Source organism: Mirounga leonina, unplaced genomic scaffold (assembly GCF_011800145.1).
Source record: "Mirounga leonina isolate KUSES-001 unplaced genomic scaffold, KU_Mleo_1.0 Mir_224, whole genome shotgun sequence".
Classification (NCBI taxonomy): Eukaryota; Metazoa; Chordata; class Mammalia; order Carnivora; family Phocidae; genus Mirounga; species Mirounga leonina.
Genome location: NW_023270615.1, coordinates 17121312 through 17144222, shown reverse-complemented (window position 1 = coordinate 17144222; position 22911 = coordinate 17121312). Strand labels below are relative to the sequence as shown.

Genomic DNA, 22911 nt, shown 5'->3' with positions numbered 1-22911 from the left:
GTTTGGAAACTTCATTCCGTCTTAGTTGTGGAAATGGTGATACTGGTGGGGGAGGGCACCTGCCATGGGCAGCTCACACACAGTGCACGTGGTTCTCCGTGGACAGTGGGATTGATCTCACAGGGGCAAGACACGAAGGCAGTCAGTTCTCTATCATCCTCCACCCCACAAGATGATGGCCACCTTCTGTTTTCCGGGATTATGGTCAGAGGGGAAGGCTGGTGACATCTCTTCTTTCGGGATTTTATTCAGGTCGACTTCGTTGTCAAGGACACGATCGATGATGGAAATGTGCCCTGAGAAAAGATTAAACCCTCTGCACAGGGAATGGAATTCTCAGTCCCTTAGCTCAACCCAGGGGTTGTGCTACTAATATGCTCCTGTGTTTGCTCACGTTTTTCTGACTCTCTCTTCCAGATTCTAGAAGATGCAGTGACGCCCCCCCGAGGGGGTTGTTGCTTTGTGTATTTATCTGCCCCCTTTGGTGTGTAAACATCTGTGGCTTTTTGACTGTTTCATGGAGCCCTGCATTATCTCTGAGTACTTCTGGCCATAAGTCCCACCATATTTAACACCGACAGTGACCCTCTTCTCTTTTTCTCTGTGTTTTTAATCCATCTTTCTGACCAGAGGCAAGTCACTTCACCTTTCTCGGGGGAGGGCTGGGTGCACCGAAGATCTCCGCCAGAGGCACACGTGGACCCTTCCGGCTGTGTTGGGGGGGGGGTCCCCGGTCCTTCAGCGACATGAATCACTGAGGGGTTAACTTCTGAAGGAACACCAGCCCACACCATGAGCCCCTTTCATCCCATATCAATACTGGCATCTATTTCATCAGGATGAGGACTCATACTGAGATTTTTCATGGGAGTGGAGAGGTCATCTCAAAAATCTCAGTACTTTCATTCCATGGCATTTATCCCGGGTTGATTTTCAAAAATGCACGTGCACTGGAATTCATGCAGACCTGACCAAGACCCGTGGCCACAGAGCCTTGTGTGTGACGGTTTCCTACTCGGGCTCAAGGACAGAGAGAGGGGTTTCTGGTGGGATGTGCAACTTTGTCTCCCCAGCGTCCACGTGTGGGCATAGATAGTTCCAGAAGACAATTGGTGGGTTAGAAGAAAGCATAAGGGCATCAGAACAGACAGGTCTGTAGGGTCAAATAGAAGTGGACACAGAGAGAAAGGGGAGGGCAAAGCAGACCCTGCGGGTTTGGGGAAGACGGAGGCAGCCACGTATCTGGTGTTTCTCTGTGCCAGGCATGTTGTAGGTCATGGTTTCGTGCACAAGAATGTCCATTGCAACATTATAATTGCATTCACAAATAGCTGAGTACTAAAAAAAAAATCTAGCAGTGGAGAATTTCACTTACCAGAAATGCGCCATGAGGATTGTTAGAAAGCAAAGCAATCAATGAGCAAAGAACTGCAACTCCTCAGGGTGAACGGAGACGTGTGTGTGTGTGCGCGTGTGTGTATGTGTGTGTGTGTGTGTGGTGTCAGACCTCTGGGGAGGGTGGCGGTGGGGGACACAGTAGCTACTTCGGGTTCGAGAATCTGGGAGAGGAGTTTCAGGAGGGATTCTTGATACTTTCCTGATCCCCCGTTGTCCTTTCTCTTGATTGTTCCCCGTTTGCTGGGACACGGCCTTACGTGGCTTCTTAGCAAAGGGGAGGTGTGACATCCACGTTCCAGGGCCTCACTGCCGTCTGTCCTGACACGTGATTGGCAAGAAGTCGTTAAACCCCTTACTGAGGGTCACGCTGGGCATCGCAGGGGGGAATGGCCGCATCTTCCCTCTGCTGCCTCCAGCGATTCCCTTCCGGCTCCTAATGTACGGAGTCTGCCCCCAACAAGGCCCTGGGGAGGCAGCCGTGAGAGGGAGAAAATCCCTGCCTTGGGGACTTCACCTCTTGGAATCCCCCCTTTGCAGGAGGGAACCGATCTGCGGTCAGAGAGGTCCCTGGAACAGTTTTCTCCACTGACTGATATTTATATTTATATTTATGCCCCCCCCAACACTTACGCGGGTGCAGCAAGGAGCTGCCCTGCCCTGTCCTTTTATTCTGCCTGAGAACCAAAATTATTTTTAGGCAAACAGATACAGGAGGAGCTCAGTGGACTGATTAGTTTATTTTCTAGTGGCCTCTAGTGGCCATTGTCAGAGTTGCATCTTGGTCCGTGGGTTGGGGAGCCCCGACTGACCAGGAGAGGCAGAGGACACCCCAGGCTGGGACGGGCCCCAGCTCCGCTGCCCTCGGGGGGCTCACAGATCTGCTGCAAGGACACCACACCCCTGCACAGCTAACCCTGTGGGGGTAACACTGGCTTCCTGTCCCCATAAAAATCAAAACTGCTCACTACCCGTCTCTTTCTGCCGCTCCCCGTGATTCTGACCCCCCAGCCTTGTGAACGGGAAATGCACGGTTTGTAGGGAGGGATGTACGTTGTTACTACAGCGAACGTCTCGGTTTTCTGTTATTCTGTCTTGCATGAGCGGACGTCTGTGTGGCTACACACCTGCTTGGTTGTGTTTCCAACGAAAGCGAGGGGAAGAGCCGTCACTGGTCACAAGGGAAGGAACTTGGAAGACAAACCTTTTTAGAGGCTTCCTGGTCACAGTTATTTCTTAGAGGCACATTTGGTGAGTAAAGACCAGATTATTTAGACTGCCCCGTCCTGCCTTGCAAGGAGTCACCCTCCAGGCTGCTGGGTCTTCTTCAGACAACCGAGTATTGTGTCTTTGCAAGTGATGAAGGACAGACTGTGTGTCACTTGCGTCACACACAATTCGAGGACGTGTGTGGCTTCAGGGTCCATCTGCTGGAACCCCCCGGTTCTTTGCCTGACCCGCTCGCTCCAGTCGGGGGAGCTGCAGGCTGCCACCAGCGTTTGTCACCGAATAATCTAACGATCTCGCCTCGGGTCAGCTTGGAGCCTGTCTTGTGTGGTTTCTGTGGCCCATTGCAGGTGGGACATGACGTGTCACCCACAGTTCGATCCACACATGCTTGGGGTAACCGTGTTAATGGTCGTAGATCCAAAGCAGAGCTTTCCACTAAGCACTCTTGTTTTCCTTCCTCATATCAGGTTTCCATGCTTCGTTCTTTTAGCAAAAAATGCCCCCCCCCCCAGGTATAATCAAGTTAATGAAACTTATTAAGAGAATAAATGCCCTGAATATACATGTTTCTAGGACCCACAGAATCAACCCAGGTCTTCTTAGATCACTGCACACCATGATGTTTCTCTTATGCTAAGGAAATCCACACGGAGGGCTATTTGAAGTAACTAGAAATGTACTCTTGTTGGATAGTAATTAAAACTCCAAGAACATTTACCTGCGAGAAAAGGAAAAGCCAAGCTCTCCATGTGAGACAGGGACCTTGCAGATGGAGCCTCCAGGAGCCCGAAGCTCCTCTGCCCCCTCCAGGGACAGGGGGGCGCACACTGAACATCTATTCTACCACAGGAGCCTGTGAGCACAGATGTGAAAAGGCAACAACTCTGATGATTGCAAAAAAAATTGCAGAGCCATTTTGCGCTCCTATTCAGCTCCTGCTTCTTCACGCTGGGTTTCCTTGACATGCGCCTTGGCATCAGCTTGAGAGAGTAGGACCATGGAGGCCCGGTCACGGTGCGCCCTCACCTCCTCCTCCCTCTGGCCCGGGTCAAAGCAGCCGAGGGAAAGGCAAGTGTCGGAGAGGCTGGCCTGGGGTCTGGGGGCAGGCAGCCCAGGCAGGCGGAGGAGGACCTCCTGGGAGGACCGGGCATGGGGCATGGTGGGGTGGTCTCGGGAGAAGAGCCATAAGGACAGGCCCCTAATCTTTTCTGCACCACAGACAGACCCCTTTGCACTTGCGTCCCTTTTAATGCAGAAAATGAAACACTCCAATTATACAGAAAACATCTATATTGAAATGATAAAGCATTTCTTAAAACCAAGTTAGGATGGGATACACGTGTTCCTGTATTCACTCAGTTACAGGATTCTGCAGCAGGCCTGCTGATGGGTATAATCTTAGAGCAGTCGTGAGCGAGACCAAACGTTGGGGCATTTGCCACACGGCAGAGGTTCGGGAGAAGACACAAATCTCACTAGCAGCCAGCCATGAGTGCGAAGAATACTTCTTGGGTTTTCCCTACATTTACGGTAGGAGGAAATGTTACATTTCACTGAGAGGTTAGTGAAAATAAAGATGTGAATTCCCCACCACATTCACAGGCAGGTCTGGGGGGCTGGGGCCCCAGGATAGGGCCCTGCCACCGTGTTCTGAGATCCAGGGAATGCTGGGGTCTCTAGACGAAAGCGGAGCCTCCATAGAGAGATCCCAGGAACCTACAGTCTTCACAAGCTCTGGAAGACGGTGGGCACCCACCCGCCAGCGTGCTCGTGATGGAGGGGGAGGCTTCTGTCCTTCATCACTTGCAAATGCAGGGACCCGATCTAATGATACCTGAGGGACCCTCGTCGGTCGCCCCAGCTGGGTTTGCGCAAGGCATCATCAAATGGCAGGGACTGTACCCCGGGAAGACTTAGCCTGTTCTCACAGTATTTCTTGTTTAGTAACTTTCCTCCTGAGAAAGTGGGAATGCTTCCTGTCTGGTTCACCACTGAATCCAGCCAACAAGACATGTTTGAGAAGTATTTGTGGAACGATCATATGAACACATAGGTGAAGGGTGTTTGGGGGAACCCGATACACCATCCACAGGACTTGCCCTGTACCTTCAACCCTTTTTTCATCTAAGTGATGCTTTCTTTTAATATTCTTGAAAGTGGATGGCTCTCATTAAAGCCAAGGAAAACAAAACAAACTGAAGATAACGAGGCTGGCGAAGAGGCGTTGAAACTTTAGTCATCAGTGTTTGCTGGTGGGAAGGTAAAATGGTGCCGCCTCTTTGGAGAAGAGTTTGGGAAATTTCTTAGAAAGATCACTGATTTACCCTATGACTCAGCAATTCCCCTCCTAGGAACCTACCTGAGAGAAATGAAAACCCGTGTCCACATATGAACCTGTGCAAATGTTCATAGCAGCAGTATTCAGAATATCCAAAAACTGAAGAATTTCAAACGTCCATGGACACATGAAGGAATAAACAAATACGGTGTATCCATATAATGGAATACTATGCAGCAATAAAATGAACTTCTGGTAATGCACTACAAGATGGAAGAATCTCGTTTTGTTCGCTGAAAGAAGCCAGAAGCAAAATGCTACATATTGTATAATTCCATTTACATAAAATGTCCAGAAAAGGCAAATTCACTGAGACAGAAAACAGAGCAGATAGCTCAGGGCTGACAAGCATGAAGGATCTGTGTGAGGGCAGAGAAATGTTCTAAAATTAGGTTAGGGTGAAGTCTGCACACTCTGCAAATTTACTGAAAATCACTGAATTGTACACTTGGAGTGGCTGAACTTTATGGGAGTAAATTACAGCACAATGAAGTTGCTTAAAAAAAAAAAAAAAAAGTGATAGTCCAGCGGAGACTGAGGGAGCCTCAAGATCTTAACCTGAAGGAAAGGCAAGTGCCTTCTCTGGAGCCCAGAACGACGTCCCTGTTACAAAATGCTGTGGGTCTCACCAGGGTGAGAAAGGTATTCACTGTGCAGTAATTGAGTGAAACCAAAGCGAAAAAGAAACACAGTATTGGAACAGCGCTGCTGTCTGAAGCGTGAACCCATGAGCCCGGGCTCCTGTCCTTCTCTGTCGGAGTGACAGCTGGGCTCCATCCACGCTCCGTCCAGCTAGACAGAGCGTCACTCTTGTTTCAAGTGCCAGTCGCTGTGTGCTCCCGAAGCTCCAGGCCAGCAAGTCCTTAGTCTCCACTACTTGGGTGACTGATGAGGGGGAGGAGGGGGCGAGGTGGGAGCAGCACGGACCTTGCCAAGCGCACCCTGGCTCGCGGTGGTGAGGTTTCCAGATGGGACCCTGACCTCAGTTCGCTCGGACACAACCTCCTTCGTAAAAGCTCACCTCGGGAAAGGTTTTAAACGTTCCTGTAAGAATCTCGCACAGGAACGACGTCTGTGTAAGATCCGTTTTAACAAAGTCGCCCCCAAATAGGCACCAACACTGAATTTCGGGGATGAACCTAAATGCAAAGGGAGCCTATTTAACCAACGCTTCCGTGTGGAGAGAGGCCAGAAGCTTCCTGGCTGCGGAGGGGGAGCTGCTATATATGGTGGGCATTTAGCCAAACTCTCCAAAATTAGTACGGAAAAGCTAGCCTCTGCTCTGACAGACTGTTTCAATCGGGCTCGTTTATCAAAAAATATCAGGACTGCAAATGCTATTGGTGCCTTCTTGTGGCTCCATTAAACTAATTACACTTACCTGAGCAGCTCAGGAGTGGTGGCAGTCTCCCTCCGTGGGGTGGACAGGGCACGCGGCCGGGGAACAGCTTGCGTGGTGCTGATCTGAGCCCTGCCACTAGGCTCTGAGGTCCGTTGTTCGGGAGCATCCCGACGAAGTCACGGTTCAACGAGCTTCAGAAACGGGAGTGATCAGGGGCGCCTGGGTGGCTCAGCCGTTTAGCGTCTGCCTTCGGTTCAGGTCATGATCCCAGGGTCCTGGGATCGAGTCCCACATCGGGTTCCTTGCTCAGCAGGGAAGCCTGCTTCTCCCTCTCCCACTCCCCCTGCTTGTGTTCCCTCTCTCGCTGTCTCTCTCTCTGTCAAAAAATAAATAAAAATCTTAAAAAAAAAAAAAAAAGAAAAGAAACGGAGTGATCTTCCTGCAGATGCAGGACTTCACAGAATGATCTGCAGCAAACAAGTGCTATATTGAGCCAGAGAGCAAAATCCCCCAGATCAAAACCTCTCCCGCTCTGCAAAAAACCCTGCAAACGTTTCTGCAGGACTTCTGCCGGGGACTGCACGGTGCTGCGAACAGGATCCCCGGGTCCCTGTCCGGGCGGTAAGCCGAGGCGGTGGCCGTGCCCGCGGAGAGGGCAGCCAGGTGGCTAGTTCCCATTTTCCACTCTCAGGTGCCAACCCAACGGTTAAACCATCAGGTGCACCAAATGAGAGATAAGATTAAGTTCCTCTTTCCGATCAGTGGAAATGAGAAGTAGCTCCATTTAACCCCGAGCTCTTCAACTACGCAGCGTGGCCCACCCTGGCCAGGAGCGGGCCTCCGGGGGGCTCCCGTCCCGACCCCGATCACGCTGCTTCCTCTGCCAAGCACAGGAGAGTCCCCCCGGTTTCAGGATATACATTCAGACATGTGAGTTCTTTATCGGCCTATGCAGCTGTACGTGTGAACAGCATTACGCCAAAGCCGTGGGCGAGGGGCGCACGGGCCAGCCCTGAGGTTCAGGATGACCTGAGGTCCTACATGATCAGGATCGTCAGTGCTGGGCGTGGGTGGTTCGCCCAGGACCCTGAGCGCAGAAGCATCAGCACCAGCTGGGCACCTGTAAGAATCTCGCACAGGAACGCGCACTCTCGGCCCCCTCCGCCCCCCACGACCTGCCTGGGAGCAGAGCCGGCCCCAGTGCCGTGGGCCCCCTCCAGTCAGCACCAGCAGACTCCTCGGCTGGCGCTGGGGGCCTTGCTGCTGGCAGGAGCTCCTCTGGGTCTCACCCCGCTTAGGCTGTGTTGCAGGGGAGCCCCCGCCCCTGGGGTGCCCGGGGTTCAGACGAAGTGCCAAGGGAGCAGAGACACAGGCGGCCCTGGGCGGGTGGTGAAGGTGGCCCATTCGCGCTCACGGCCTCTCGAGACCCCAGCCCTGCTCCAGGGCCGGGCTCCAGGTCCGAACTGTCAGGGGCCCTGGGACCTCAGAGGAGGGAGGTTAAAACCAAAGACCAACTTCACATCATCTGCAACGAATTCACCTCTGAGACCCTAACAGAGAAGCAATGGGGCGTGTTTCCATCATTTGCCCGCCAGTGTAGATCCACACTCAGACGGAGTCGCGGGTCCCGGACGAGACCCCCAAGCCCACGGCAAGCACGCGGCCCACGCCGTCGCTGTTCGGTCACGTGGCACCTCGGCTGCCTGACGTGCTCACACCCTGCAGAGAGCCGACCCAAAGTTCTGTTTCACTTTATTGGATACACCAGGTATGGGAGTTACAAGTGAGATCTCTCGGTGTGCGGCCCGTGAGCCTTCTCTCCCACCAGCTCTGAAATGAACGGACCTCGCCTACATCTGGTACGAACACAAGCAAACCAAAATACAATCAGGTGGCGTCCCAAAGTGGGTCACGTAAACAGTTAAATTACTTAAGCTCACAATACCTCAGTGAAAATGGCATACACAACCATATAAATTACATTTCAGGTCTGTACATGATTCTAAAGAAACAAAGTAACAATGCTGTGCTCTGTACAACAGTGCTCCTAACATTCCAACCCCAAGAAACGCCTTCCCCTGAATTCCAGAAAAGTGGGCAAAATACACATGCAGGATAATTAAAATCATTTCACAAAAAAATACAAAATCGCATTGGTTTCTTTTAAGGCACATTTTCCCGGAAGGCACAGGGAACTCCCGTCTCAGAAGCCCCGTCCGTGCTCACGGGACCCTGGAGGGAGCCAGCATCCTGTTCCCGTGAATCCTGGGCGGTGGTGGCGGCGGGGAGACTGTCCCTGGCGGGGGCGGCAGGGTCAGCGCACATCTCCTCCATCCTCAAACAGGCCAGCCGCCGGGAATCTCAAAGCTGCCCCACATCCGATCCAGACGCCAGGTGGAGGGAAGATGGCACCTACTTTCCTGCAAAGCGCAGGCGCCGCTCACTGCCCACGTCCCTCAGGAAATGCGGGCAGCGCAGGACGTCACCGTGCATCCTGCTGGGCCCCCACCCCCACCTGCCCAGGCCCTCCAAGCCCCAGTGGCCCGGTCGGCAGCTCTGCGCACCGGAGGGCCACCGAGGAGTAGACGTGGCACAGTGAGATCGTACACCAGCGCCCCCGGCCCGGCGCCCGGCGCTCAAGCCCCCCCGAGTGCCCGGCGGCCCCGTGCCCCTCAGGCTTCCAGCTGGACCTCGGCCTCGTCCATCTGCAGAGTGTCGTTGTCCCCCAGCAGCTCGGTCTCCGGGACAGAGCCGTCCTCCGCCTCCTCCGCTTCCTGCACGGGGCTCTGGGCCGCATCCCCCGGGGCGTTGTGCGCCTCCTCGGTGGCCTCCGGGAGCAGGGCTGCCCTGTCAGCCATGGACGTGCTGGAGGGCGCGGTGGTGACGTAGCCAGTGCTGGTGGAGCTGCTCCCGCTGTGGTGGGAGCCAGGCTTGGGGACCACCTGGGCAGGCACCTGCTGCGGGGCCATCGGCATGGGGATCTGGACCGGGTAGAAGTTGGGCAGGTAGGCCCCGTAGGCCGGCACTGGCTGGTACCCATTGACGGGGATGTAGAGCTGGGGAGGGGGCACCATGGGCCTGATCTGGCCTTTGATGGGGATGAACGGGGGCTGCGGGAAGGGCTGGGCCTTCTGCTTGGGGCCCCCGTAGCGGGCGTTGCTGACGTTGCTGACGGGGCTGGTGCTCAGGGAGCTGGTCTGCGTGGCGTTGCTGGCCCCCGAGGTCTGCGCCGAGCTGTTGTAGGTGGACAGGTTGCCCCAGGCCCGGAGCCTGCTGTGGATGTCCTTGAAGCGGGGCCGCCGGCTGGGGACCTCGTGCCAGCACTCGATCATCAGGGCGTACGCCCAGGCGGGGCAGTCGTCCGGGCAAGGCAGCACCTGCCGGCCGCGGACCATGTCCACCACGTCCTGGTTCGAGTGGCCGCAGTAGGGCTGCAGGCCGTAGCTGAAGACCTCCCACAGGACCACGCCGTACGACCAGATGTCCGAGTCCACGGAGAACTTGCCGTACGTGATGGCCTCGGGGGACATCCAGCGGATGGGCAGCAGTGCGCTCCCCATCAGCTTGTAGTAGTCGGCCGAGTACACCTCGCGGAACAGCCCCAGGTCCGAGATCTTCACGCTCAGCTTGTCATACACGAGGACGTTGCGGGTGGCCAGGTCCTTGTGGACCACGTGGTGGCTGGACAGGTACTCCATGCCCGAGGCGATCTGCGTCACGACGTGCACGAAGTCGGGGGGCTCCAGGGCGGACTTCACCGTGCGGTCGTCGTCCGTGCTGCCCACGTCCGAGTGCGGCGAGCGCATGACCAGGAACTCGTGGAGGTCCCCGTGCGAGCAGTAGCTGAACACCATGCTGAGCGGCTGCTCCTTGGTCACCACCCCCAGCAGGCAGACTATGTTGGGGTGCTGCAGCCGAGCCCGCAGCATGGCCTCATGCCGGAACTCCTCCCGCAGCGGCCCCTCCGCTTTGTCCTTCAGTGTCTTGATGGCCACGGCCTGGCTCTGCTCCCCCGGGGCCGGGCCAAACAGGTGGCCTTTGTAGACCTTCCCAAACCGGTCCTCCCCGAGCTCCTCCATGAACCTCACCGACGACAAGCTGATCTCCTTGAGCTTGGCCTGCCAACAAGAAAAGCCCCAGTGAAACACTTCTGTCCCCACAGCAGGGGAAGGACAAGCCGGGCAGCTGGGAGGGGAGCCCGGAGGGCAGTCCCAGGGCCGCCCGCTGGCATGGCCCAGCAGAGGACCCCCAGTCCTGCCCACCCCAGGCTCAGCCTGCCCTGCACCCCGCTCTCTGCTCTGAAACATGCTCCTACACCGTGAGGCTGCCTGAAAAACTTCAACGGGTCCCAACCAGGCTGCAAAGTATGTCCCGCAAATACTCCTGAGACGCCATCGCAGGGTGTGAGTGCACGCCTGCTCACACACAGCCACACTGGGCTCCACTGTCCCGGAGGCTCCCCGGGACTCTCCCAGCTGCGTCCCCCACCACCGTGTTTCTCTTGAACCCTGCCGTGCGCTTCCCCCGATTCCTGCCACTTTGGAGCCTAGGCTGGCTTTTTCCCAGCTGTTCCTCAGTGGGCCCATCTCACTGATTCTTCTTGATTAGATACATTGTGACAGAAGCACCCAGGGTGAAATCAATCCGAACTTCCCGTCTCTTCTGTGTGTCCTGCCGGGTCCTGCTCAGAGGCTCCCGGTTGCAGGGGGTCCTGCATCTCCTCCCCCTCGACCCCCACAGCCCCCAGCAAACACGCAGCGACTTCTGGCTACAGAGCCGAGTCCACTCTCCCCCGACCACCTTGAAGATCCCCTTCAGAGCCCAGACGGGACTGATTTTCCCCCAAAGCTTGCAAGTAATGTAAATGCCCCTTCCCGTAAGCCCAGCAGGCCGGGACAGACTCTCTCCTGTGCCGTATCTTGGGGTGTTCTCGCTGTCCTAAGAGCTCTCGGGGTGGGGGAGAGGGTAGCCTATCCTACCTCCACTCTAAGTCTGCAGCTCCACCCTTCCCTGAAAAGCAAAGCAAAGCAAAACCAACCCAACTCCAAACTGACCAGGAAACAGGCCCCCATCCCCTACAAGAGACAGCCGGGCCCTCGCGCGGTAGACCAACCCGAGCCCTTTTCCTGTGGGGAGAGTGGCAGCCCTGCAGATGCAGGACGACGCCTTCGGGCTACTGCACCGGTCTGGGTGGAGGGAGAAAAGCCTAGACTCTGGGACGGGGGATTCCAACACGCCTACCACTTCCTTTCTAAGGACACAATGTCCTGACATGTCTTAGAGAAGATGCGGGAAAACAAAGGGCAGTTCAAGATGGTTATGTGTCGTGTATCGAGTAAGTCAAGAACCCGAATGCAGAGGTGGGCGGGGGCAAGAGATCTCCAGGTCGGGGCTTCGTCTGGAGGTGCAGGAGACCTGCTTGTGCTGGCTGATGAGAGGCATTTCCACATCCTGGCTGGGCGAGGCCATCAGCTGCCGCCGCTGAGGTGTGGACGCAGAGGCCTTCTGCTTGTTCCGGCACATGCAGACCAGGAAGAAAAGGCACGCGATGACCAAGGGAATCGCGATGCTCGGAACCAATATGTACAGAATTCCCATCCTGCTGCTGTGCTGGGGACCTGTGAACAGCAAGGTTCACAATGTTTTAAAAACCATCCCCCCTTCCAACTCCAAGTTCTCCACCAGTCCACTCCCTCCCCCAACTGCAATGTTCAAGCACAAGGGGACGGTCCCATGAGTTGTGCAAAGGGGCGAAATGGCACACCAAACCTAAGAAAGGGTAACATACTGCAAAACACACCTCCCACTACACATCTGGGAGACACAATCCAAAACCAGCCCCAAGGAATCAATCGGAACACACGGCTCAAAAAACCCACCAACGCTAAGGCTCTTACAGTAATAATAACCAAGGTACTGGGATGAGAAAAGACCCTTCCTGCAACATTTTAGGTTTTTCCACGTTTTGTGTATAGTGAACACATACTCATTTAAGATACTAATTCAAAATGCATTTGATTTAAAAGACCACTGGTAGCCAGTGAGTTTGACCCAAGGCAGTTATATGCCCCAGGGCCATAAGCGTGAGAGGAAATGCGGCGGTAAGATGTCCAGATTGAAGCTTCTAGATGGCTTTACGATTTTCACAGTAAGAGGCAATTCTCCGTCTCCCTCTACAGGACTCCCAGACAGGCAGAGGGGGTATGCTGGGCCGCAGCACTGTCCCAAACGCAGTGTCTGCCTCTCTGATCCAACAGCCCCAAGCCACCCCCCCCCCGCACCCTGCTGCAGATGAAATCACATAACACCAGAGAACCCCCCTGGCCCCACCCTCGAGGCAGATGTTCTAGAAGCCTCAGGGGCAGTGGAGGCTCTGGGTCATTTCTCTGGGGAGATTCCATGCCCCTCAGGTCCAGGTCAGAGATCTGAGCACCGTCCAAACATCTGTGCAACCATTTATTTCATCATTATCTTTTCAAAATCACCAACAGAGACCACGCTTATTAACAACTGCAACGTTATAGCACAGTGACTATGCCTAATGGCCCATTTACCAAGGACTATACCACTGTTAATAGGCTGGTGTTGGCCCGATTTTCTATGTCCAGTTTAAGGTGAGCACGAAATAAACAACCTTCAGCTATCTTGACATACAGAAGCAATAGTTTCACAGAGTTCTTTAGCATAGAATTTTAAATAGAAATCCTTTTAAATGCAATCATAGCCTCCATTATTTCCCGACTGCTGGTTTTGTAGCAGAAGAATACATCCGAGACAAGGTTCCACAAGGAAGAGACAGCTCCAGGCATTCCCTGGGAGCTGCATGCAATGCCCATTACGGATGTGTCTCGGTCATCATCTGACCCCTGCTGGGAGCAATCAGCCTGCTTCTTACCTAGCTGCTAAAAGCGAGCCCGCAATACAAATGCTTAGCATTTCTGCTCTCGAAGCGCAAAGCTTTTTGCAATATAAGATATTCCTAGAACTGCCAGATCAAATAGCATACGTATTTTTAATGTTCTGATTTATTTTTAATTACAAAGGTAATAACTGCTCATTGTGAAAGCATATTCTGTTTTAACATTTCTGTAGGCCATGGGAAATCACGGCCAAAAGTTTGGTGTGTATCGTTCCAAAACTTCTGCCTATGTGAGCTCCCACACACAGGCACACACCTTTCCTTTACAAAGAAAGAGACAGAGAAGGGAAGGGAGGGGGGATGCAGACAGAGGGGGCTGGAGGGAGGAAAAGCAAGCAGGGATAACACAGCTGTTCCCCCACAACATCCTTTCCCTAACAGGTCATCATGGACATCCTTCCTTGCAGGAAATTTTTTTTTAGAAAACTGTAGCATTCCATGAAGTAGCTTTATGATAATCTCCGGACATGCTCGTTCTTAAAATTTAGTCCTGCAGTGAACACACATTCTTAAAGATCCGTGTTAAGATCTGTGCTGAGTTGAGAGGAGCGGCAAATCTGGAACTGCCCAATCCTACTCCCACGAGGTAAGGGATGCCAGTTTCCACAGCTCGCATCTGCAGGTGGAGGCTCGCCCGGCCCGGGGCCACCAGGAGGAGGTTGGCGGGGGGATGGCGAGCCTGGCTTTGCTTCACCCTTAATCTCTCCTCATCCATCTGTTCTCGGTACTGTTCCAGCAACCCACTCCCTCCAGGGTCCAAAATGTAAGACTCAGAAGGCAGCCAACCTTCTCTCGGGGACCCAGGCCAGCGGGAACTGGTGAAAGGTAAATGGTCCCCATATAGAAATAGGAACGCTTGTAAAGTTTGCAACCCTTAATTGCACTCTCTGCTCCCGTTCGTAGTTTAACAAAGACTTTGCAGGGAAACTGGTTACAAGACTGAAGTTCTGTTCTTCCTCACTCTGCCTCGTCCACCCGTGCAAGCTGGTGCAGCAGGAGGCAAGGGAGGGCCGGAGGTGTCATGTCCCCAGTGCCAGGTGCCAGGCCGAGGGCTGTGGCCGCGGCAGGAAGCACGTTCACCAACATTGGGAAACATTACGGGACAATGTTGATGGAGAAACCAGATGCCTAGTGACCATCCCAGGACCACACACAGGAAAAGGGCTGGCGGAGGGGCCCCAAAACCTAAACAGCAGTCTCCACTGCGTGGTGAAATTTGGGGTGAGATGCACATGACTCCTCAGACTTTTCTCTAATTTGAAACGTCCCGTCATGGCCAGGGAGTACTTCTGGAACAGGCAACGGCTTTACTTGAAACCAGTAATGGGGGAGGCGCTGGGGCCGCCAGCACCCTGGGGCCCCGAGCCATCACAAAGTGCACGCAACAGTTAATGCTTTAAAAAAAAAGAGAGAGAGAGAATACATACTACAAGAGGGTACGTCACACAGTTCCATGCGTACGTTTTTATTCTGCGTGAAGCACCAGGGGCCCTCCATCTGCCCTCCGGGGTTGCGGCAGTAGGCATGCCCCCCTCCGAGCTCGGGGAAGTCTGCGCTGGACAGGTGGTGGCTGTGGGGCAGCTGCAGGGCCCACGGCTGGCACTGGTGACCCGACTTAGTGGTGCTCGCCGTCCCTCTGTAATCCATGCCCGAATCATTGTAGCACTGATGGTCTGCGAGAGAAAGATGCGTGAGGGGGCCTGACCGTGAAGGGGAAGCAGCCCTCCTGGGGAGGGGGGGCCCAGAGCACCCCTCTCCAACTCTTCCAGAAAGGAACCCCAGCACCGCTTTGCCTGCATGTACCCACACTGGAATTTCCAGAAGACCAAACGATTTGACTTCCGAGAAAAGCGGCACTTAAAAGGAATGACTTCATGCAGCCCCAAGCCCACCAGTTAAGTGTGCAGGGCGTGGGGGCATCTGGGGACACAAGTGGGGAAGAAAACCCATCCGAAGTTAGACCACGATCGTGAGCGCACCTCTGGGGCCCGCGAGGCACCTCCGCTGCAGAACGAGGAGGTCAACCCACGACCTCAGACACCCGCTTGCTGCCCAGGGAGGGCACCACGTGCATCTCCGCGGCCCACGGCAGAATCCCAGGCCCCTCTCGGAGCCAGACCCAGGGCGCGAGTGTGTTCAACAGCAGTTTTGGGGAGCTTACCGTGAGCGGGCACCATTCTGAGCACCTTCTAAAGATAAACTCATTTAATCTACATTCCATCTTCTGAGGTTGGCAGTTATTATCCCCGTGCAGTATGAGGAAACTGGTATTTAGGCAACGTGTCCAAGGCCACCTGGAGTGGGCCCTGCAGCCGAGATCCGGACGCGAGCCAGGAGCCCAGAGGCCAGGCTCTGACTGCCCCAGCCTCTGAGAAGCCCCAGCCTCACCAGAGAAGTGAAGAGAGTCCCGAGCCTGGGAGAAAGCCGGTCTCTTCCCTGGGTGCCCCCCACCCCCCCGCCCCGCGTTCCCCTTCAAGGGGCAGCAACCGTGACCTCGTCAGAGAGGAGAGATGCTCAGGGACCCCAGGGCAAGCGTGGAAGCTGGCCCTGCCTCTGCTCACGCTGCTAACAGCCTTTTGCAGCGGGCACGCAGCTGCCGCCCACCTTAGAGGAGCGGAGTCTGAAGCCCCCCGACGTGGGGACTCAGGCCAGTCCCTAAGGCAGCAGGTGCCCCGCGGCTGCGCGCCCGCAGCGGGAGGACCCCAAAGCCCCGCGACCGCCCCACGGGGCTGGAGCAGGCGCGGCCGCGGCCAGCGGGGACTCACAGCGGCCCAGCCTCTCGGCGGGGATGCCGATGCGCATGCAGTTGGCCGCGTCCGGGCTCTCGGGCAGGGGCAGCGCCTCGCACTTGGGCAGCTGCAGCCGCATGAGGATGAGCGGGTTGGAGCGCGCGATGCGGTACTCCTGGCGGCACAGGTCGCTCTCCAGCACCTCGCACTCGTCCCGGCACAGCTCGCGGGGCTTGGGCGCCCGGGCGCGCGCGTCGCACAGCGGGAACACGAAGTGGCAGAAGGACGGGATGGCGAACTGTGAGCACTGGTCGGACAGGTGCGTGGAGGTGCCGATCATGGTGAAGGCCGCTGCGGGGTCGGTGAGACGGGCGTCAGGGCGGGCGGGCGCCTGCCCTGGGGCCCTAAACTCCGCCCGAGCCCCCCTCCCACGCCCCCGCCGCACCTGGTGCGCCTCGCCCCATCCGCAGCCAGGTGTCCCTCGCCTGCCCGGGCCCCTCCCCCTTCCGCTCCCCCCAGGGCCCCCCAACCCTCCACCCTGTCCTCTCACACAAGCAGGCCCCCAGGGAGCAGGGGCTGCCCTGATTTACACGGGACATAGAAAGTCCCTGGTCCGAGGGCTTCACTTACAAACATCACAAGTGGAACAAGAGAGAAGGAAAAACCGGGCCCAAGATCTCATCCGGCTAGATGCTTCTTGCATCATGGGAAGATTCAGATTTCAGACCCAAAAGCCACTTCCTAAGGCCCTGCTAGGAACTGGGCTCAGCAAGCAATGGGCTGTAGGTAGAGCAATGGGGCTGGGTGACGTCTAGAAGCAGAGATTGGAAAAGAGCGCAGGGCTGGAGCCCCGGTCTTCTGCCATCCCGGTCCTGTGGGCCTGCAGACAGACCTGGCAGCCTGGGGAGGCTTCAGCAGGGAGGGGGTGGCCCCAGAGGAGGAAGACAGTAGGCCAGACAGTTGGGCGACCGGCCCTGTGAAATGCAGCGACAGGAGGAGTGACAACGGGAGAGGCAGGGGTGAAAGGGAGAGCCACCAGACAGCTGGAGGGCGTTCAAAGCGGGGAGGCCTGGGGGGGGGGGGGGGGGTTTGGGATGAAGGGAGCAGAGAAGCAGGTCGAGCCAGGGTCTGGAGCCAGGGTCGGCTGGTTTGCTCCTTCGAGGTGGGACACAGGATGGAGCGGGAGAGGAATGAACGTGAGAGGACGCGGTGGCAGCTGTGGGCTGAGCGGGAACAGCAGTGCGTGCGGCAGGAGGGTGCCGTCCCCCTCTCTTGGCCATCAGGGCTCAAAGGAGGGCATCGACCAGCATGCCCACTGCCTGGAGGCCCACCCACTTTGACCTGCAAAGGCCCTGCTTGTAACGATATGACAGCCCGGGACAGCTAAAGAAAGAGAGGCCCCTCTGCCCACACACCCTGCAGAGATGGGGAGAAAACAGGACATGTTGGACTTTATTTAGTCCCTGGGACACCGGCTCTACCCAGGACTTGTGGTGCGGTGCCCAGTGCGGCCAGAAGGTGGCGCTGCGGGCACCCATTATCTGGGGGGAACCAGGGAATAGATGAGCTGGCGGGGGAGCCCCAGCTGGCTCTGCCCTGTTATTTACTACAAGATAGTGGGTCACTCAGTCCTCTCTGGTCCTGTGTCTTTATCTGTCTAGTGACTTGTTGAAGCCTCACACCGGGGGATGGAAGCCCACACAGAGCCTCTAAGATAGCTCGTGAGATGAATACATGGTCCTTACTCCTTCTGGTCCCTTCTGGCCAATATTAAAATTGAGGAACACAGAGGTAAGAGGTTTAGGTGAAGGGTCTCTCGGAGATAGCTCAAGAACCAGGTGTGAACCCAGGTCAGCCCCAACATGGCAGAGCTGGTGACCATCAGGGGCCAGTCATGCAGTGGGCTGTGACCCCCAGGCACGGAAAGATGGTCCAAGAAAGCCAAACCTGGCATTTCTTTTGGGCTAACCGACCAATAGAGTGTCCTAGTTGACCCTTTAAGCGACTCCGCTATTCCCTTGCCCCCCTCAGAACGTAGCACATGAGGGCTTACTTCTGAAAGTATGGTTCTAGGTACCCAGAAGGACCAACAAACTCATGTCCTCGCCTTTATCCACTCCCCACATGTCACCTCGAAGGTCTCTTGGAGTCCATTCCCTGGGAAGCTTCCAGAGTCCTGGGAAGGCGTTCTGACAAGCATGCTCCCCAAACAGAACATCTCCACAGCCAACAGTCTCTAAACCACAAGACAGTCAGTCTAGAACAACTTCAACTTTATTCTCTCTGAAATCCACAAACCTAGAGATCCTCATTCTAGACTTCTGTCTAAAAACTGCTGTACAATCAGCCTGCTTAGATATTGGAGTTGTTCAATGCTTCACACAGTTCCTGAAGACATAACTCGGGGACATTCTCGTGCCTGGAATCAGTGTTTGTCAATTAGTGGGATGCAAAATTCTGGACTCTGTGGCTAGCATTTTACAAGACGATTAGAACAGAGGATGTCTGCATGCACGGTTCATATTAAGGCTATAATCGATTCTTTCCTTAATGAAAGAGAACTGAAGAGAAAAATCCAAGCACACTGCTTTTGTTAAGGATGATGTCTGCTTCCTGGAACCTGCTTCCTGCTTCCTGTGTCACTTCTTTGAGACACAGGTGTGGGTATACACCTGTGGGAATCATTATTTAAAGTACATTTTACTGTATGTTGTGGTCAAAAAGGTTTGAGCAGGTCTGCTTTAGATGGCACGAAAAGCTTTTCCAATGAGAGATACCAAGGTTCGCAAAACGTTTTCCTGTTGGGCGACCGCCGTACTCCTACTTCTCACTGGACAACTGGCCCTGTCCTCAGGGGGCTCAGGAATGACAGGCCGGTCAGGCAGGCAGTTCCTTGCATGACCATGACCTTAGATCCTCCAGCTTGAGGTGAAAGACAAGGGAGGGCTGACCTGGATTTAGAAGGACATGTCAATGACATTTCCGTGAGCGTCCACCTAGGATCCTCACTCTTGCCCCTTACCAAGGTGGTGCTTTTTTTGCAAGCCCCCCTCTGCAAACCCCACCCCGTCTCCTGCAGAGCCCAGCATGTGTGGCCTTAGGGGGCAGCCGGGGTCCAGAACTATTGTGTAGAAAACCCAGTTGCACAGGGACATCTGCCGTCTTCACAAGATTTTTCTCGTTCCTTATAGAGTCTGGAGAGAAAGACATGTGTGTGTTTGTGGGGAGAGCAGGGACAGGATTCGGTCGAATTCATTTTCTTACTTCTCAAAGGATTTCCCCCAAGATGACCTTCACATCCCCATGTAAAAGCACACTGAGGACTAACAGGCAACGAGAAATGGGTACTTCTAAAGAGACAGAGAGCAAGCTGCTCCCTGCCGAGGGATCTGCTCCATTTCTCATGCCGTGAAGCAACACCCGATAACCTGACTGTCCCCGGAACCTGAATGCTGACCATCGGGAGTACCATGCAGCATCCCCAGGTGCCGCCGCTGACCTGCACACCTCTCTCCCCAACACCGAAGTCGGGCCTGTGAACCTTTTAACCAAGCGAAAGAGTCAGGGAAGGCAGAACAAAGAAGTCAAGTGACCGAGTGTGGTGGGCACCAGCCTCCCTGTGGTGTGGCCAGCCCGGGGACAGGAGGCTCTGGCCATGCATCAAGGACAGGCCATCTCAGGACTTTGGACTCATGTGGTGGACCCACTTAAGTGTGCTGGTTGGTGTGAACGCACAGATGGGAACATCTGAGGGTAAACCATGGTGGCAGTCCCAACGGCTTCTAACGAAGCTCTTTGAGTCTCTGGTGCAAGACACGTGGAACAGGGACTGACTGTCCAAGATAGGAAATGACAAACGCACAAGGGGGCCGGTCTGCGCTCGCGGTCTCACAACAACGATGTGGGGCTCCTACCTGTGATTCGGTTTTCAATCTCTCCCTGCATCTGGAGGGAGTCCACATAAATGGTCCGGTTCCCAATGAAACGTGCACATGCGATCCCCCGGTAAGGCTGACAGAAGCCGTCCTCGTGGTAGTTGTCTCTGGGGGAGATACCGTCTATGAGCACACTGGGTGGTTGTTGGGTTTTTCTTCAAATCCAGCATCTTATCATCTCGTCATCTCCTTTCTTGGTATTGACCCAAAGGAACTGAGAACTTGGACCACCCAAAAACCTGCCCACGAATGTTTATTGCAGTTTTATTTCTAATTGCCAAAACTCGGAAGCAACCAAGATGTCCTTCAGCAGGTGAATGGGTAAATAAACTGTGGTCCGTCCAGATAGAATAGTATTCAGTGCCAAACACAAATGAGCCACGGAAAGACATGGAGGAAGCTTACATGCACGATCCTAAGTGAAATACGAACCTGGAGAGGCTACGTGCTGTATGATTCCAGCTATCTGGCATTCTGGAAAACACAGAGCTATGGGGACAGTAAAAGGTCAGTGGTTACCAGGGGTTGGGGGACGGGGTGGTGCATGGGATGAACAAGCAAAGCACCAGGGACTTTAGGGCAGGAAACCTACTCTGTATGATACTATAATGGTAGATACATGTCTTTATTGATTTGACCCTAGAACAGCACAGGTTTGAACCTCATGAGTCCATTTACATGCAATTTGTTTTCAATAAATACAATAGAGTACGATAAGTGGACTTTCCCTCCCTTATGATTTTCTTAAGAACATTTTCTTTTCTGTAGTTGACTTTATTGCAAGAAGTCAATACATAATGCATACAACACACAAAATACGCATTAATTGACTAAGTGATTGGTAAGGCTGCTAGTAATCAAGTTTTGGGGGAGTCAAAAGTTACACACAGATTTTTGACCACGCATGGGGTCGGCGTCCTAACCCCCATGTTGTTCGAGAGTCTGTTGTCCGAATTCATAGCATGTACAACACCAAGAGTGAAAACTAACGTACACTAGAGACTCTAGTTAATCATAAAGTATTGATATTGGCTCGTTGATTCTAACCAACACACCACACTAATGCAGGATGCTACTAACAGGGAAACTGTAGGTGTGGACGCTGGGGGGTGGTAGGTGAAACCTCTCCATACTTTCTATTTGATTTTTCTGGAAATTCCAAATTGATCTAAAATATAAAATCCATTAACTTCAAAAAATCCAGCATCTTTAAGGGGAGCAGAGCCATGGAATGTGAAAGATGGATTATAAATGTGAAGTGTACACATGGGTGGGTACATGTCCACATATGTGAACAAATACACACAGAACGTTCACCATGAATATGTCTCATCCTATGTGTGAACTACAACAGAAACATTATGGCGCACCCCATAAACTTCTGTTGTTTGCAAGCAAGACTTTTATGAAAGTGACTCTAATTCAGAAACTGTGTTCTACCATTACACTGCACAAGAGAAATCTTCGAAATGCAGGGAAACAATGGGGGGCTGGAATTCCCAAAAGTCTGGCCTTCAAATAACTTGTACAAGGAGAAGTTCTTATTATATGACAGAGAAGTGTGTTATGTAGATGGCACGGATCACACTTAAAAACCCGGGGGATGGACAAGGAGCCTCATAAAAGCATGGCCCTCCCACCAGGCCCCCCAGTCCAACTCCCTCCCCAGGGCCTTTGCACGACCTGCACAGCGCCCTGCTGGAGTCTGTGCCACATTCTATTCTGTAGAACCTGTTAGTCCTGCCTTCAGCTGATGAGATCAGGCATTCTGAGTACCCCGATGCTTTTCAGAGGGCGCTCAGGATGCTCCAAGGAGACAGGGGCTGTGGCTACAGCAGATATATGAGAGCTTCCATCTGCTGGGAACAAAGGAGAGGGGGGCTTGGGGCTCCCAGGGCAAACTGCTGACAAGTGCTTTGGGCCTGTAATTAAGTCACTTGTTTTCTAGCAAATCTGTAACCAGCCTCTATGCCTGACAACACTCATCATTCCACCCTACACTGATTTAGAGCATCCCCCAATGAAAATCTCTGTTGTGTCCAATTTTACCAAATGGATTTAAAAATCTGTATTTAAAAATTTTACACAAATGTAAAATCTGGACGCTCATAACAGGGGAGACAAAGGATCTGCAAGAACATCCTTTCAGCGCCTCGGGCTCTCTCCCTCCTTGGCACCTGCAAGAACTCTCTTTTTCAAAGAAAGGAAACTGGAGCCATAAATAATCCAAACAAAGAGATTCTGGTGTCAACAAGAGCTGGATGCCCTTTCTCGCAAGCTCACTTAGCCATTATTTCTTTGGGTCAAGGATTCCTTAAATATAGTTTAACTAGCCAAGAACATGTGCTAACAATACACACCCGACCGCCTCCTTTCTCACTCTTTGTGAGCTGGAGTTAACTGTTGATTAAATTAAAACCAATACCTATGCTTAACAAATGCACCAAAAGTGCAAGTCAACTCTGTCCCAGTGCGTGCGCTACATGTCACTCTTTGCAGGTGGCTCAGGGCACTTGGCCACCACACCAGGAAAATCAAAGAGGTATGCACGTTCCATGTAACGTCACATATGCACGGGATAGATCTGATGCAGTCAGTCCCTTGGGGTGACCTCACAACAGTGAGCAATTTCTATTCTCCACTTCAAGAATCAAGGAATAGAAGCCCGGTCCCTCACTGTGGGCTACTCCATGGCCGCTGGTCAGGTGCCCCCCGGGACTGGGAGAGCAGTGAGGGTTCAGGGAAGACATGCTGAGAAGGGGCTTGATGCCATCTCATCTCATCCCCTACTAACTCAGCTTGGTGGGCTTCTAATCTGAATTGTAGAGAATGTCCAAAAACACAAACAGAAGTGTCTAGAAAATGACATCTTTCAGGTTTCTGACTTGTGAGAAAACAAGTGGAAATTACTTTCTAGTTTTGAGCACAATTATATTTTATCTTTACCTGGCCATAGTTTGGGACCTCTGAAGAGGGACAGAGCTGGAAAAGTGTGTAAAACTGTTCCCTCAGAGATCAAAGAA

The 22911-nt window shown here is 53.7% G+C and overlaps 1 protein-coding gene across 2 annotated transcripts in view; it reads right to left on the bottom strand.

Annotated features, from left to right (window-relative positions):
- Positions 1–8040: 8040 nt before the first annotated feature.
- ROR2 (receptor tyrosine kinase like orphan receptor 2) overlaps positions 8041–22911 on the bottom strand; it is a 200134-nt gene continuing 185263 nt past the window's right edge. Inside the window, exons 5-9 of one of the 2 annotated variants that reach the window (XM_035029180.1) lie at positions 19868–19995; positions 15990–16304; positions 14652–14897; positions 11721–11923; positions 8041–10423 (exon numbers count right to left, since the gene is read on the bottom strand). In XM_035029180.1, coding sequence (XP_034885071.1) covers positions 8978–10423; positions 11721–11923; positions 14652–14897; positions 15990–16304; positions 19868–19995 — 2338 coding nt within the window. In that variant the 3' untranslated portion in view covers positions 8041–8977. The remainder of the gene's footprint in view (positions 10424–11720; positions 11924–14651; positions 14898–15989; positions 16305–19867; positions 19996–22911) is intronic. The other variant, XR_004683541.1, reaches the window with a different exon arrangement.